At 52.4% G+C, this 15,706-nt stretch overlaps 1 protein-coding gene across 2 annotated transcripts in view; it reads left to right on the top strand.

Annotated features, from left to right (window-relative positions):
- The first annotated feature begins 4,184 nt into the window (after positions 1-4,184).
- Positions 4,185-15,706, top strand: part of Ret (ret proto-oncogene) — a 42,988-nt gene continuing 31,466 nt past the window's right edge. The window contains exon 1 of one of the 2 annotated variants that reach the window (XM_075983019.1): positions 4,185-4,468. In XM_075983019.1, coding sequence (XP_075839134.1) covers positions 4,396-4,468 — 73 coding nt within the window. In that variant the 5' untranslated portion in view covers positions 4,185-4,395. The remainder of the gene's footprint in view (positions 4,469-15,706) is intronic. The other variant, XM_075983020.1, reaches the window with a different exon arrangement.

Raw genomic sequence — 15,706 nt, forward strand, 5'->3', positions numbered from 1 at the left:
GGCCTGGAGCCAATAACCAAGTCAGGAGGGTGGAGGACAGGAGTTAGCTCAGGTAGGTCAGGCTTGCATTTGATACAGTGGGGCTTCCTCTGGCAGTTGGGAGACCTGGCACAGAGGGAAGCAGGCAGTGTGGAGAAGGGACCGCCAGTCTTCAGACGCTACCTTATCAATGGCCTCTGATTATCTCTGGCTTTCTACTTCTAAACTTCATGGGAACACTCACAGGGCTATTCATCGAGACTGTGGTGGGCTCTGACTGCGGGCTCTCTCTCAGGGAACCTGGGGAGAAGGGAGCTTCACATGAGACCACAGACTTGAGACAAAGAAAAGCCTGAAAGATGAGAAAAGCACCCACTGTCCACCCAGTCTGTCTAATTCTTATTGCTTCAGCGCAAAATAACACAGCTAGGCAGTTGTCTTGTTAGACCGGTGTTAAAGAACTCTCTGGAAGATGCTGAGTGATGTAGTCAACCTGGATCTGCTACTGGATGAAAAGAAAGGGGTGGGATTCCTCCAAAGAAAGGGACAGGGACAGGGGGGAAGAAGGGGGAGGGCGAGGGGAAAGGAAGAAACTTGGGAGACCAGGCAAGAGGAACACACAGGGAGCTGGAGAAAGAAGCGAAAACAGTCATGTGGGGTAAGCTCTGTGCAGTCCCCAAGGCCTCAGTTAGGCCCTGTTGTTTCCCTTCATGAGGTAGGGACTCAGGTCTCAGGTGTGTCTAGTTAGGACCCAGGAAGGTAGAAGAGGTATGTATGTCTTCTCACAGACTTAAGTTCCATCGACAAGTGTCTTCGGTGGGCACAGAGGCTGGCAGCCAGGCAGGATCCCCAGGGACCAGGCAGAGTATGGCCTTTGGCTATGCTATGCCAGCCCAAGCTATCCTGTGAATGTGTTGATGATGCACCGTACCTGTCGAGGTGCAGCTACTTGCCTCCACCGCGGTGCCCTGGAGGTAACTGTTGGGCATGCCCTTTCTTCTAGCCGCTCCCTGGAGGGCAGCCACCAGCAGGCAGGGAGGCAAACTATGGAGAAGCAATAGGCCCACCATCACCCACCTCAACACCGCACTGAGGTAGCAGAGTGCAGTGGTAGGTAGGTGGAGAAGAGGTGTGTGGTACCCACAAGGTCACAAGGTCGCAGTATCCGTGCTCCCAACTATGGCATCGCACGGCCTGTAGGAGAGGTGTTCACATCCACTCTGAGGGACCTAGGCTTCTATGGCTTCCCAGTCTGGGCTGTACTTATGGACTTGTGACTCCTCTTTAAAGACTCTGAGGTCCACATTCCTGGCCCTGCCTTGAGCTTTCTTGATACCCCTGAACCCTATGATCCCTACACCTATGCCTCCATATTCCTAGAGCACCTTGCCCAGTCTCCCATCCCAACATAGCTCTTTTCTACCGGAGCTGTCCTGCGCCAGCTGGGCTCTCTGTTTGCTCTGAGCCTGGCCTCCACCCTCTTGTCCTTGGGTTGTGTTCCAGGGACCTACCCAAAGGGCTCCAAATGAGCCTCACATACTCAGAATCCAAGTGTGCCACGTTCTGCAAATACACCATGTGAGCTGCCTACCCATTAATTCTTCCTAGCCATCCGTCAGCTCCTGCTAGGCGGATGACATGGTGGAATCAGGTAGAACTACAGGAGGGCCAGGATCCAGACTCAAACTAAGTCACTCCAGAGCGGCAGCCTGCACCACAACCTCTTAGGGAGATTTTGTTTTAGATCGTGTATGAGTAGCAACTCAGTGGTACAGCATTTGCCTAGCACACTTGAGGTTCTGTGTTTGATCTCCAGTATCTTTTTGTTTTGAAAAAAAGAAAGAAGGAGAGAGAGAGAGAGAGAAAGAGAGAGAGAGAGAGAGAGAGAGAGAGAGAGAGAGAGAGAGAGAAAGTTTCTCTGTGGATGAAGTTTAGTACCTACCGAACCATACCCAATTCTAGCTCCTAGAGTACTATGGCCTTCAGTGGAGAAAGGGTAATGCCAAGGTCAAGTTCTAGGGGAACCCAGGCAAAGCAATGGTTATGACTTGCTGAGCACGTACTCAGCATTGACACTGAGTTCTGTCCACAAACATACTCCTTTTTAAAAACAATATGTCCTTTCTCTGAGAGGAAGATGTTTACAGTTGGGGAAACTGAGGCTCAGAGTAAATAGATTAGGAAGAGTCAAAAAGGGACCTGCAGACCCTCCCTCCCACAGAAGGAAAAGGAAGGGAACAAAGGGCAGGGCTCCCTAGGTGAAGCACAGGATAAGACCTTTGCATTGTAAGACAGCCTGGCCTCAGACCTGCGCAGTTCTCTCTGGCTGTACTCAGATTCTGAATACTGAGTTCATGTCTTAGGCTCATGTAGAGCTAAGTTTGGACCTACCACCATGTTCTCAATTCCAGCAGGTCCAGGACTTCCCTTTGATCTAGACACTGCTGTCTCTGGTCAGTTCCTGGGCATGCACGAGGGAGGGCAACATATGAACTCAAGTACATAGGTGTCTATGCATAGGCACATGCATGAATGCATGCATATGTGTGTTTGGAGTTCACACAAGAGTCCACTCAAGATCTTCTGTGAAGAGAGAAATGTCCCCACCATGGTATCTGGACACTCGAGGGCACAAAGACTTGAGGGACAGACAAGAGTGAATTCTAGCACAGGTGCTTTAAATGGCTGGAGTTTACCCTGGTGTCAGTGAAGGAGGGGTAAGAGCGAGGCTGATTGGATGAGTGGACCAGATCTTGTTTTCCCTCTGCATTCTACTGGAAAACAGCCACAGGAACCTGTTTGTAGCCAAAAGCTACAAACCTTCCTCCCCTCTATTCAGGTCCCTTCCTTAGGCTCGGGACTAAGTGATAATTCCGGAAGTCAGGTGTATTGGCACTCTGTGACTGACTCCAGCTTTGTAAACCCAAAGACCAGGGCTCTCAGGATGCCTCTCCACGGCTGGAAGGCTGGTGGTCTGGACACCCACCCACCAGCACACAAGCTCTGAATAACATCTCAGCTGGCCTGCTCCCAAGCCAGTCTGTGTCTTGGCAGCTTCTGCTCCTGCCTGTGAGGGTGACTTCACTTTGACTTCATATCTGCAGAGTGATGTACAGATTGCTTATTCAGCCCTGAGCTCAGCCAAGCAGGAGGGTGGGGCTCCGCATACTGCAGGAGAGGAACAGCTGAGCCCTCCCCGGACGCAGGTTCTGGGACCTGTTCGTTCACTCCAAGATCCGACAAGAGTCTGTTTTCCTTTCCTTCCACTAGGTGCAAACCAGGCTTCAAACGGCAGCTGGGAGTGGGGAGAGCTGGGCTTTCCCCCACAGAGATCTAGAACCCACATCTGACCTTCCATTTCCCGTGTAGAAGCGCCCATATCAGGGGTAAATATACTTAGGCATAATTTCTTTGTGGGGGGAATTAGATTCTTCTGGCAAACTTCTGTTTCCATTCCCCCAACATGCACGCACCCCTGTACCAGCTGCCGTAGTCTGTCAGCTCACATCCAAAAAGCTCTTCTATTTGAAGAGCATACAGTTCCAAGAACTGTGTTTGAAAGGCGTGCCATTAGCCAGTTTCTTGATTCTATTGGTTGGACCGGTCCTGGGCATAACAAACAAGCCCAACAAGACCTCCACCCTCTCCATCACAGGATATATATCACAGAAGCAGGCTCTCTGGCCCTCTTTCTCTTGGTCAGGCCTCCTCCCCTCTTCCAGCCTCTAGCCCCAGAAAAGGCTGCAGGCTCCAAACGCACTTCCCACTCCCGCCCCCCTGATAAATGGCGGAGGATGCTCTCGAGTCCAGAGACTGGAGGAACATCCGTCTAGTGTCTGGGTCTCTTTTGAGGGTATAGGTAACCGGTCGGCCCAGATTTTGAATCTTCTGTGTTGCTCTTTCTGGGAGGCGGGAAAGGACAAACGCAACAGCAAGCAGACGCGCAGGGTGAGAAAGTGGCTATACCGGCAGATAATCATGAATTCAGACTGCCTATAGTGGACCAGCACCCGCACGTCAACCTAAACGCACCCAGTTCCAACCGGCCCTCAGTAAGAAGGGAAATCGCAGTTCCCGCAACAGTCGGGTGCCGCCCCACCTTGCCCCACGTAGTACCTGGAGCCCCGCCCCTACACACACCCGCACCCCCCTGGTCCCGCCCCTCCCGCTGCCCCTCCCTCTGCGCCCTGCCCTGCCCCAGTCCGCTCCGGGGCGCAGCCAGCGCAGGTCTGCAATTGGAGCAGTACACGGAGCAGCGGAGAGCGGCTCCGAGTCCGCACCTGGGAGTCGAGCCCGGACGCAACGCGCCCGCAGTGCCCGCTGCGCCCGGGCTGGCATGGGGAGGCCCGGCTGAGCGCCGCATCCCACCGCCGAGACCCGCCCGCTCTTCAACAGCGGCCCTCGCGCGCACGGGCGATGGCGAAAGCGACGTCCGGCGCCCCAGGGCTGGGGCTGAAGCTGTTTTTGCTGCTGCCGCTGCTGGGCGAAGGTGAGTCCTACGGGCGGCTGGGACGGTAGCGACCGGGGCGAAGTTAGTGCTGCGCACCGAATCGGGGAGCTGACGCGCGCAGAAGCGCACTGACATTGGCTGGCATAGGCCGGCTGCGCGCCCGGTGGCCTCCGGGCCTGGGAACCGGGTCTCTGCGGCTAGCGGCTGCACCCGGAGCGCTCTGGCCGCCGGCTGGGCGGGGCTCCGGTCGGTGCGGGTCGCCGGACGAACGGCGTGGTGGGTGCTCCGCCAAAGCCGCAGCTGCGCTCCCTAGGCTGGTCGCGCCTCCAGCTGCGGCCGCGTGCCCGGGGGAAGCGGACAGATCTTGTCGCGGTTGGGGAGCAGCTGCGAGCGGACGGGGTTAGGCAGCCTTGGGAAGCCCGCGACTTGCTCCAGCTCTTGAAGGCTGCGGCTTCCAGGTCTTCCTTCCACGTTTCACTCCCGCACTTTCTGTAGCTTCTTCTATCTGAAGGGAGGCTCTTTGGTAAAGGGTATTTTTTCCTTGTGTGTTTTTGCCGCCCTGGTCTTTAAAAACCGAAAAACCTGTGAATTTTGTCTTATCTTCCCCCCTGGGGGTATGTCAAGGTCTGAGCCCTGCCCGGTTTTCCGCTGGAGCACCTGGAAGTGTGGCTTCTGGGGGTGTAATAGAATCTAGGGCTGACATTTACCCAGTGCTTTGGGCCCGGCCACTCGGGAGTGGAGTGTGGCGATGTGCTCAGCATCATACACACATAGGAGTTCTTCATTAGGTGTGGCTTTAAAGGCTGGTCACTGTTCTCATTCCAATACCCTGGCCAAACAAACCCTTAAGGATGCAGGTTGCTAATCCTCGTGGCTGCACCTGTTACTGTCCTTCCAACCTATCCTAACTTGGTTCCCCCGCTCTGGAAAATACATACATACCAAGTTTCTCTCTGATAGCAGAACAGCCCATGCCACCGTTCTCTCCTTCCTTACAAAGGGCTTTTCTCTCTCCCTGTTTGCAGCCTTTGAAAACAGAAAAGGCCTTGACCATCTTGCCTCTAGTCCCATGTCCTTCAGAGACTGAAATTACAGACTAGCTCAGGGCTGTGTTTGTTGTCCTTCGAGCATGGATGCTGAGAGGGGGATGGGATGACTATTTTATCATCCTTTGGGGTGGGGGGTATTGGAGAGTATGTTCCTAGGTCTTAGGGTACTGGGTCGCAGTGCTGCAGAGGGCATGTAGGCAGGAGGCTGCGTGACAAACAGGTTAACACTCTGGAGCTTCTCTGCGTCTTTGGATTTTAACTTCATAGTTTCAGGAGTGAACTAGAAAGACATGAGCCAGGCAGCTTCCCCAAACTCTCCGAGACCTGTGTTTTAGCAAGGTCTCCAGTGCTTTCCGCAACCCAGCTAAAGGGTCTGGCCTGGGCATTTGGTGGGGGTATAGGGGGCTTTCTGCGTGAGACCCCTGGCCAATAGAATATTAGGTAGCCCCAGATCGTGTATAGAATCCAGGGACTGAGAGCCACTGCCTTATATCCATCCGTTTCTGATGGCCAAGAAACCATGATAGTGGTCCAGAGAGGGGAGCAGCGGCCTCATAACCCAGGAAGAAGTAATTGGGCTTTTGGAGAAGTCCTGTAGCCTCGGCTCTGGAACAGCGGTTGTGACACCGATGATCTGCTCCAGACTGCCACCAGAGCTCGGGTGCGGTTTCTCGACGTGTTATAGGGAGCTGTTCAGCCTCCTGCGCCCTCTAGTGGTCACGGTGTCGATGTCGTAGTTGCTGGACCTGTGTCCCAGGGTTTGGAGTGGGTCTGTAGAGGAAAGGGAGGGAGCGTTGCTCAGCTCACACTTATCCCTCATTTCAGGTCATCATTAAGACGTGCTCCACCCTTTCTCATGAACTCATGATCAAGAGTCCAGTGGGCACACATGCACTCCCACAGCATGGCATGGTTCCCTTCCTACAGTACTGTAACCCCCGCCCCCATCTTCTCATTGCTGTCCGGCCCAGTGTCCTAGAACTAGAGACGGCAACCTCCTTCTCTAAGTTGTTAGAATTTTCTGGATTTTTCCACTGCTCAGTACAGATACAACTTGACTGTATGGATGAGGATACTAGATTGCAGCTTCTCTGCTCCCGTACATATCCCAGAGAGCCTTGGTTCCCCCATCCCACCCCATGTCCCAGCTACCTGGCGTCTTCCTTGGCATGGCATCTTGCTTAACATCTCTAGCTGTTAAGAACCAAAGGATCTGGCACCATGTACTGGGAGGGTCCCTTTCTAGACAGTACTTCTGTAAGTGTGAGGGACCTGTGTGTGTATACACCAACAACCTTGTGATTAAATACACAACCTTGTGATTAAGCCGCTGGTGTCAGGGACACACAGATTGACCTCTTTGTTTCCTTTTTCCTCCCTTCCCCTCCTGAGCCCAGGGGATCCCAGAGATTTGTCTTGAATCCTCCCAGATCCAGGCTCACCTGGGTCCTTCCTTGGCTCTTCCTCCAGCTGCTGAGCCCCAGTGCTCCTTCTCCCTGCTGGGCCCGCCAGGAAGCTCCTGAGGGTGGGGCCTGAGAGCAAACAGCAAGTGGGGAAGTGACTGAGCCCTGCTCTAAGTTGCCTTTATTTTGTAGAATTGCTCTAGGAATGGGCTAAGTAAATCACTTGTTTTCTTGGTGGTGTGAAGAAAATGGGATGCATTCACCTAATGGGGTGCTAATGGCCTTTTAGCCAGGGGAAGGGAAAACTAATTAAAAATTATGGTATCTGTTGAAATGGAGCCTGGGATAGGAAGGGAAAAGGGAAGCTGGAAGCTGCTACCTCCCTAGGGATCATCTCTGCAGCCTGGCAGAGGACTCTGCCGCTACCATTTCCGGCTAACCAGCAATAACTACCCTGGTTATCCTGTGGATTGCGCTGTGAGGGTTGTCATCTTTTTCCCATTTTACAGGTGGACAAACTGAGGCGCTCCCAATCTGTAGACTCTGGAACCCATCGAAAGCTAAGGACTCTCCAGCTCCTGGTCTCTTGTTCTTAGCAAATCTTATCTCTGGGCCAAGAGGGCTTGGTTCCAGGAGTAGAGATGGAGAGGAGCCTAGGAAAAGGGAGTGTCCCTGCCTGTCACATCATAGTAAGTCACTCATGTTTGACAGCAGGTACTCTAGAGTAAGACTAGATCTAGGGGTGACAAATGACACAGAGCACCACTCACAGACACGAGGCGCGAGCCCCTCTGGGTCTGAGCAGAGTTCTAAGTGAGATGCTTGCTGCTCTTACTGACAGTGGGAGTCGCATGGGCTAGGAATGAACACTAGGCCTGGCTCTCTCAGAGCTGTCCTGGAAAAGGAGCCTGTGTGCTCCAGGCATGGCTAGAAGACATGTTTGTGTATAGCCCGAGGGCTGGTGGGGACAAGGCACTCCAGGATTGTCCTCTGTGCAGTGTCTGCTGAGGCACCTGGTGCTCTAACCACGGTGCTGTTCTAGGGGAGGGGTGTAACTGTGTGCCATCATCCAGGTGGAATCCACGTCCCCCGGGGCACTAGGAAAGACTGACAGAGGAACACACGCTGCATGCCCAGGAAACGAAGGCGGAGTTGGCTGGGAGTCCAGCCTCCACTCACTCTGTAGATGCGTGGCCGTGATTGCACTGTGGAGGAGTGTGTTGTGTGTGTGTGTGTGGGGGGGGTGCTTCTGGGGTAAGGGCTGGGGTGTGCCTACTGCTGATCTCTTACCTCCGTCTTCTTCCATCAACACTCTGCCTTCCTCTTTTTCCTCCTTCCCCGCTATTTTTCTGTGTGAACGCCTTGATGGTACTAATCAAAAAGAGCCTTGAGTGTTGTTTTGCAAAGAGGAGCTATCAGCAAAAACCACACCTAGTAGTTTGGGAGAGAGAGAGAGAGAGAGAGAGAGAGGTGCAGTTCAGATAGAGGTGAGTAGTTGGCAGCAAGACAAGATAATGAGGATGCTGGGCAGTCCCAGCAGGGAGCAGCATTGAACGTGGATCACAGAGGAGGTGATGATAGTAGGGCCGCCTCCTGTCTCTCTACTGTGTGAGGGCTGTCCTCTGTGCTGTGCTATGAGGTGTTTTACCCTAGGAAGCTGTGGTGAAGTTGGTACAGTGGTCCCCATTCGTCACAACAGCAAGGGCTTTGTGACCTGTGATTTGGGGGAGGCTGGGGCTGTGCCACCTGCAGTGGGGCTCCAGTTTCTCTCAGAGGACAGAGATCCTTTCCTGACAGGGGTTCCAGGACGCCAAAGAGCTCTTGTGGACTGTGCCTGCTTCCTCCCTCTTTGTTTCCTCAGCTGTTCCTTCCCTTATCACCCACTTCCCTGTTTTCTGCAGTGGAGAGGCCCTGAGCAAGCCTCATAGCCACATGATGTATTGTAGGGGGCTTCAGGGACCATTCCCACCCCCAGGCTGAGACTGGGAATCTGTCCCGACATCTACTGACTATTGGGTGGAGTACTGTTGTACTCCGGCAGCTCCTCCCAGGCGCTGGTGCCCCTTAGAAGGCTTCCTGGTGAGACCTGAAAGGCTGCTTCTGAGGCACCACCTGGGCTCTGAGGAGAGCAGGTGGCCAGCCACAAGCAAACACTTCTGTTTGCTTTTGCCTCACAGGCAGCTCCACTCAGCGGAGCAGCCCAGATGCTACTGCAAGTTAACTGTACCTGAACAGGTGTGTGCCTGCCTAGTGAGCAGACGGCGTAGCCTTGTCTCTACAGCAAGAGGTGCCTGTGGCCTGGATCGTACCAGACGGACCCCTTCTTTAAAACTCAGGAGTATCAGATGCCCCTCATGGTGGTCCCAGGTATTCCCTCCTCTGTGGCCTGGGGTGCTGGTGTCTGAATTCTTCTGAGCTGTCTGAGGGGCAGTGCGACCCCAGAGGGAAGCTGGTCAGTGTTCATTGAAAGTGATTCCACTTCCTCACGTGGTCCTTGACATTTTCACATTTGAATTCCAGGGGAAAAAGGAGGGGAGCAATTTTTAATTATCTTGAAACTTAAGAAACCAGAGAATGCTGGGAGTGTCAGGACCTGTATTGGGGTGAGAGTAGAGAGTTGTGCTGGACATGGTGAGTGGTGGAGAGAGTCACTGAGTTTCTTGGACATTTTTGCCAGTGTGACAGGAAAGATGGGGACAGATTCTGGGTGACTCTGGGGCTTTGTCTTCTCCAGTCTTTTTTTATGGCCCTCTACCCTTACCCGGGGCATCTACTGAATGCTGAAGTCAGGAATCTCTTTCTGCCCACCAGTGATCCACACAGCAAATGATGCTGGGAACCACCCCCATCCCAGGAAGGACGGCCTTAAAGTGCTTTAGCACCTTGGGATGTGCTTGCCCCCCCCCCCAGTGCCCTGCCTGCAGACTCAGCAGAGGTAGTCAGTTGGAGTTCGCCCTTGCAGGTTGATCCAGCACGTCCACACCTGAAGAACCCTTGAAAGTCTGGACCGAGCAACATTGCCAATGTTTGTTTCCCTTGCCACCCCAGCCTGTACCTGCAGTTCTGGGTAACAGACTCCCAGCTTCATCTCCATGACTTAACATGGGTGCCCTACCTGTGTGACAGATGGCATGCCCTCCACATCCAGGAATGCCCTCTCCCAAGAGAAGCTGCACCCCAGAGCCTGTGCCCTGGGACATAGGCATAGAAAGATCCAGAGGTTGGCGAAGCCAGGTTTGGAAGGGCCTTGTGTTGCTTTGCCTGTGTTGTGAATGTCAGAAATGTCAGAATCACAGCTCAGCTCCCCATCGCAGTGCAGGGTAGCCTGAGAGTTAGAAGTGGGCCGAACCCAGGCTGTGGTGTACACATTCTGGGGGTGAGGGGTCTCCAGACTTCCGACCCTTTGTGTTGTTATGATCACCACCGTAATGAAAAGCAGTGTGGTAAGCAAGGGGCTAATTTTTGTCTCACAGCATACAGTCCATCATGAAGGGAAATCAGGGCAGGAAATGGAGCAGAGTCCATGGAAGGATGCTGCTCACCGCCTTGTTTGCCACAGCTCAGCTTGCCTTTCTGTATACAAACCAGGACCGTCTCTCCAGAGATGGCTCTGCCCACCGTGCAATGAGCCCACTCGCATCAATCAAGGAAATTCCCTCACAGACTCGCCTGCCGGCCAATCCCATGGTGGCATTTTCTTAATTGGGTTTTTCTCTTCCCAGATGACTCTAACTTGTGCCAAGTTGACGAGGAAACAAACAAAACTAGCTAGCCTGGAACTGTTAACTGGCCTCTCCAAGTGGGCCCCTCTGCCCATTTTCCTGGATGGTGCAGCAGGGGCCTATTCTGGGCCCTGTAGCTGAGGGTGAGGGAGGTGACAGTTTACTGAAACTGTTTCTTAAAAAAAACCTTTTAAATGAAACAGACATAGCGTAAGGGTAACTTTTGAAGGGGCTAGTGCAGTGGCACTTGCCCAGTGTCCCGGTGTCCCTCTAGTCCATCACACACACCCTCATTATCCCCAGAAGATAATGCATTACCATATATGCATTAAACAGTTGTCCACATTCTTCATGCCTGCTTCTATCTCCAGATCTGCCTGTTCTGGGCAGGCCATGTAAATGGTTCAGCGTTTATGGTAGTTTGTATGTTCATCTTCATTGTAGCGTGTGTCAGTATGCCATTCTTTAAGGGTGAGTAATGAACCTCTTTTGTTTGGATAGCCAGCCACACTTTCGTTGGCCTGGGGAGGTGTGTTTTCCTTTGTGAACAGTGTTTATAAGAACACCCTCTGGACTGCTTCTTTGTTTTTAAGACTTGTTTTCAGTTCCCAGGAGTGAAGTTGCTTCAGGCTTTGGTGTTTGGTCTTTGAGCAGCTGCTGAGCTGCCCTTCCCAGAGGCAGGGTCATTTTCAGCCACTGTATGGAAAGGCTGCTTTCCACCCACATCCTCTCCACCACTTGCCAGTCCCTGCTGTTGTTGGCTAGTCCCTAGTTGTTGTTGGCTAGTCAGTCCCTCCTCTTTGCTAGTTCCTGCTGCGGTTTGAATAGTCTAGCCTTCCCAGTGGGCTCAGAGTGAGATTTCATTGTGCCTTTGGCTTGAGTTTCTCTAAAGACTAGACAAGCTGCTGTTTGCACACTCATTGGCTGATTGTGCATATTATTGGACAAGAGTCTCTTTAATTTTTCTCTGACAATCTGGTACATGTATATAGTGCATTTTGTCTTGACTGAGAAGCAACTTCATCCAGTAGCATCTTGGCTAGTTCTGAGACGTCTCCTGAGAAGACAAAGATGCCCTTGGATGGACCTTGAATCTCCGCTTTCCACTGGGTGTCTGAGTTTCTCAGGAAGCCATGACTTTTGCGCTGCATTGAGCACAAATGTTCCAGAAATGATGGCATTACAGCTAGTGCAGGAGAAACAGATACCCTGGAACCTCCCTGTAAGGGGAGGATGCTGGAGAGCAGAGACCCACCCCACACCCAACCAGGGAACTGGCTGCCTGGGAAGCCAGGGCTGCCCTCTCACTCTGCCTCTATCTAGACTAAAAATAACTGGGCAGATTGGTCTAAGTTGATTACGGTAATTGCTGCTGTGATGTCATGCTGCCAGCCAGAGCTGTGTTGCAGGGATCACAGCCTGTGTGGAGGCAGTGGCCTCTCTTCTGCATCCCCGCTCAGGGTTTATGACCAAAACTGACAAGGTCCAGGTACCAGTGATGGACCTTCAGCAATGGCTCCCCTGTCATACCAGGGACCCCAGGATTCCAGAGCGTTTGACCCTGGGTCCTTCGAAGCCAGAAACCAATCCTGTGTGGTCCCATGCTTCTATCCCCTTCTCCACACTATCTTCGAAAGTGGAAGCTTGGAACTTCTTTATCTGTCTCCCCCTTCCCAAGAAGAGGCCCATTGCTTCTAAGCTCTAGAGATCAAAGTGGCCTCTTGCTGCACCTTGGTCAGGACACATTGAACTGCCCCTGACTTTCCAGCCTCAAGGGGCATCCATCCACCTTTTTGAATTGGGAAGACATGGGTGTATCTCCCCGGTAGCATTTTCAGCCTGCTACTGTAGGCATGTAAGTGGAGGGCCTCTTGGCCTGGATCTCTCTGACCTGATTTCTCAAAAGCACTATATGGACAGCTGTCACTGAACAGAGGAGCCTGGGCCAGGCCGGCTGAGTCCTAAATGACTCTGGATGGCCTGGGGCCATTTTCTGTCTTGGTTTATTGCTCAGCGAGATGGGAATCCTAACATGCATTAGGCATTTTGATGTGCTTCAAACAGCACTATAGAAATGTCGTCGGTGAACACTGAAGGTGACTCACGCAGGGGGCATTAGGATGGAGTGTTTAAAAGGAGCTTGAGGTATGTGGGGTGGCCATTCAGCATGTGGCCATGTCCTCAGTCAGGCCGCTCTGCCGGGTATGTGGGGACAGCTGCACAGTCCGGAGTCGTCAGGGTCAAAGCTGGTAGTGTCGTGGCCCAGTGGCACCAGCAGTAGTTAAGGCCACAAAGTACTAGAGAGAGCCCTGGAGCTAAAGGGGCCTGGTCTCCCACACACGGTCATCTATAGACCACTTGGGTGGCCAGGCCTTGCCTGCCCTAGGAAAGAAATTAATTGTAACCTAATTGGCAGTTTCCTTTGTATAAAAGCCGGAAGAAACTGCCAGCAAGACCCCACGATTAAGTCAGTAGCAGCTGGGAAATCATATTTGGGTGGGAGCATCCTTCATCTCAGTGAGGCCAGTGCAGCTGGTCTGGGTGGGTATGGAAATGCAGGTGGTAGCTGCAGTGCGGACTGGATAAAGCCTGGTGCCCGTGTTTCTTGGAGAAGAAGGCTGGGTCTGTGTGTAGAAGGCAGCTCTGGGGTCTGGCTATCCCAATGACCAATTAAACCCTAACCCCAGCAGTGTAGTGGATCCCTCCCCTCCTGCAGCAGAGAACTTTATGATGAGGGGGAGGCTTTGGAGGGCTGAGCCCTGGGGGAAGAACTACCATGATAAAGAGAGACGCTGTGCTGCAGCACCAGTTCAGGATGGGCAGGTGAGGACCATACCTGGGTGTGCGCAGGGAGCGCAGAGCCTCCCAAGCCAGCAGCAGCCCCACCCCGTACTAGTCTGTTCTGTCCAGCTGCTACCAGCCACCCTGCTCTGGAAGCCTAGTAAGACAGGTGTCTACAGAGATAGTGCACACCGAGTCTTCTGCTTTACACTAGGGGTCCAGACTTGAAGGGATGGGGTGTGTGAGCTCAGAAGACGGGTCTGGAGGGGATGCTAATAGTTGTGGGGAAGATGGAAATGACAGTTAGGATTGTGCAAGTGGTTCTGGTGCTGATGGGAGATAATGGAGATAGATAGAGGTCTGGGGTGGAGATAGAGGTGTGGGGATGGAGATGATGGAGATAGGTGTGGGGATGGAGATGATGGACATAGGTGTGGGGATGGAGAGGATGGAGATAGAGGTGTGGGGATGGAGAGGATGGAGATAGAGGTCTGGGGATGGAGAGGATGGAGATAGAGGTGTGGGGATGGGGATGATGGAGATAGAGGTGTGGGGATGGGGATGATGGAGATAGAGGTGTGGGGATGGGGATGATGGAGATAGAGGTGTGGGGATGGGGATGATGGAGATAGAGGTGTGGGGATGGAGATGATGGAGATAGGTGTGGGGATACAGATGATGGAGATAGAGGTCTGGGGATGGAGATGAGGCAGATAGGTGTGGGGATACAGATGATGGAGATAGAGGTCTGGGGATGGAGATGAGGCAGATAGGTGTGGGGATACAGATGATGGAGATAGAGGTCGGGGGATGGAGAGGATGGGAATGGCAGAAAGCATCAGAACTTAACATCCATCAACTAAATTTTGCTCCTAACAACCCTATAAAAAGGAAGGGCTTAATCTCCTTGGGAGCAGAGGGGAAAATAAGGCACAAAATGTACAGTCCTTGCCCAAGCCAGTGCCCCAGCTCTGCCAGACATTGTGTGCCCCGTCACCCCAGACTTAGAAGCTGATTTGAACTGTTGTTTCTGACAGGGCTTCTGAAGTCATGGTCTCTTAGCCCCGAGAAGCTAGACTTGCTGTCAGCATCTGCCACTTTCGGCTCGCTCTTTCCTGAACTCACATATTCTTCAGCCCTCTACCCTCCAAGCCAGGCTACCCCTGTCCTGACACTGTCTTTCCTTCACACTTCCTAGGAGAGTCCCACCTCACTGGCCTACATCTGTCGTTCCAGCCAAATGATTCGGAACAAGCCGCTTGCTTAGGTTTGGATAGTTATTTTCTTGTCGTTATGTCTAAATGCCTGACAAGAAACGGCTCCTAACTGCTGGGCTTATGTCTCCAACCCCTTGGTTGAGTTTTGTAAATGGCATTTGTCGTAGTTAGGGTTACTATTGCTAGGGTAGCTATTGCCGTGATGGAAGAGTGATGGAAAACAAGTTGGGGAAGAAAGGGTTAATTCTGGCTGACCTTTCCACATCATTGAAGGAAGTCAGGACAGGAACTCAAAGGGAGGGCAGATTCTGCTGAAGAGGCTGTGGGAGAGGTGTATTTTATTGGTTTGCCCCCCATAGCTTGATCAGCCTGCTTCCTTACAGAACCCAGGACCACCAGCCCAAGGATGTCAACACTCACAATAGGCGGGCCCTCCTCCTCAATCACTAATTAAGAAAATGCTCTGTAGGCTTGCCTTCATCCTATGGAGGCCTTTTCTCAGTTGAGATCCCCTCCCCTCTGATGATTCTAGCTTGTTGAAACTGACATAAAACTAACCAGCAAGCACAGTATTGGACTAGTTTTAAGATTAAGGCTGAATGTTGTGTGGCTGTTAATTCCACATTCTGGGTACCCATCCATAGGCACTAAAGCTGCATCCGTCTTTGGCTGTTGTGGTGAGTACTACTATAAAATGGATGTGTAAATCACTTTGGGATTTAAGTTATTTGTGATGATGCTCTGAGATGGAGTTGCTGGATCCTATGGGGCGTCTGGGTTGCATAGCTTAAGGAATCTTGACATGTTGTCTATAGTACCCACACCATTTTAAACCCCTGCAGCATGCACAAGGCTTCTAGAAAGAGCTCTTACTACTGTTTGAAACCACTATCCTGAAAGTTATTGGGCATACTACACAAAGTCAGTATAGCACAAAGCGCAGCCAAGGCCAACGCCCACAGCCCTCTCTGCTTAGCATTTCTGTGACTCTTCCTGGCCTTCTGTTAGTTTGTTTCCATAGCTGTGACGGAAACAGCGCCCAGAAACACCTTAGAGGAGATAAACATGTTTTGGCCCAGGTTTGTGAAACCAAAACAGGATCTCT

Source organism: Microtus pennsylvanicus, chromosome 8 (genome assembly GCF_037038515.1).
Source record: "Microtus pennsylvanicus isolate mMicPen1 chromosome 8, mMicPen1.hap1, whole genome shotgun sequence".
NCBI lineage: Eukaryota > Metazoa > Chordata > Mammalia > Rodentia > Cricetidae > Microtus > Microtus pennsylvanicus.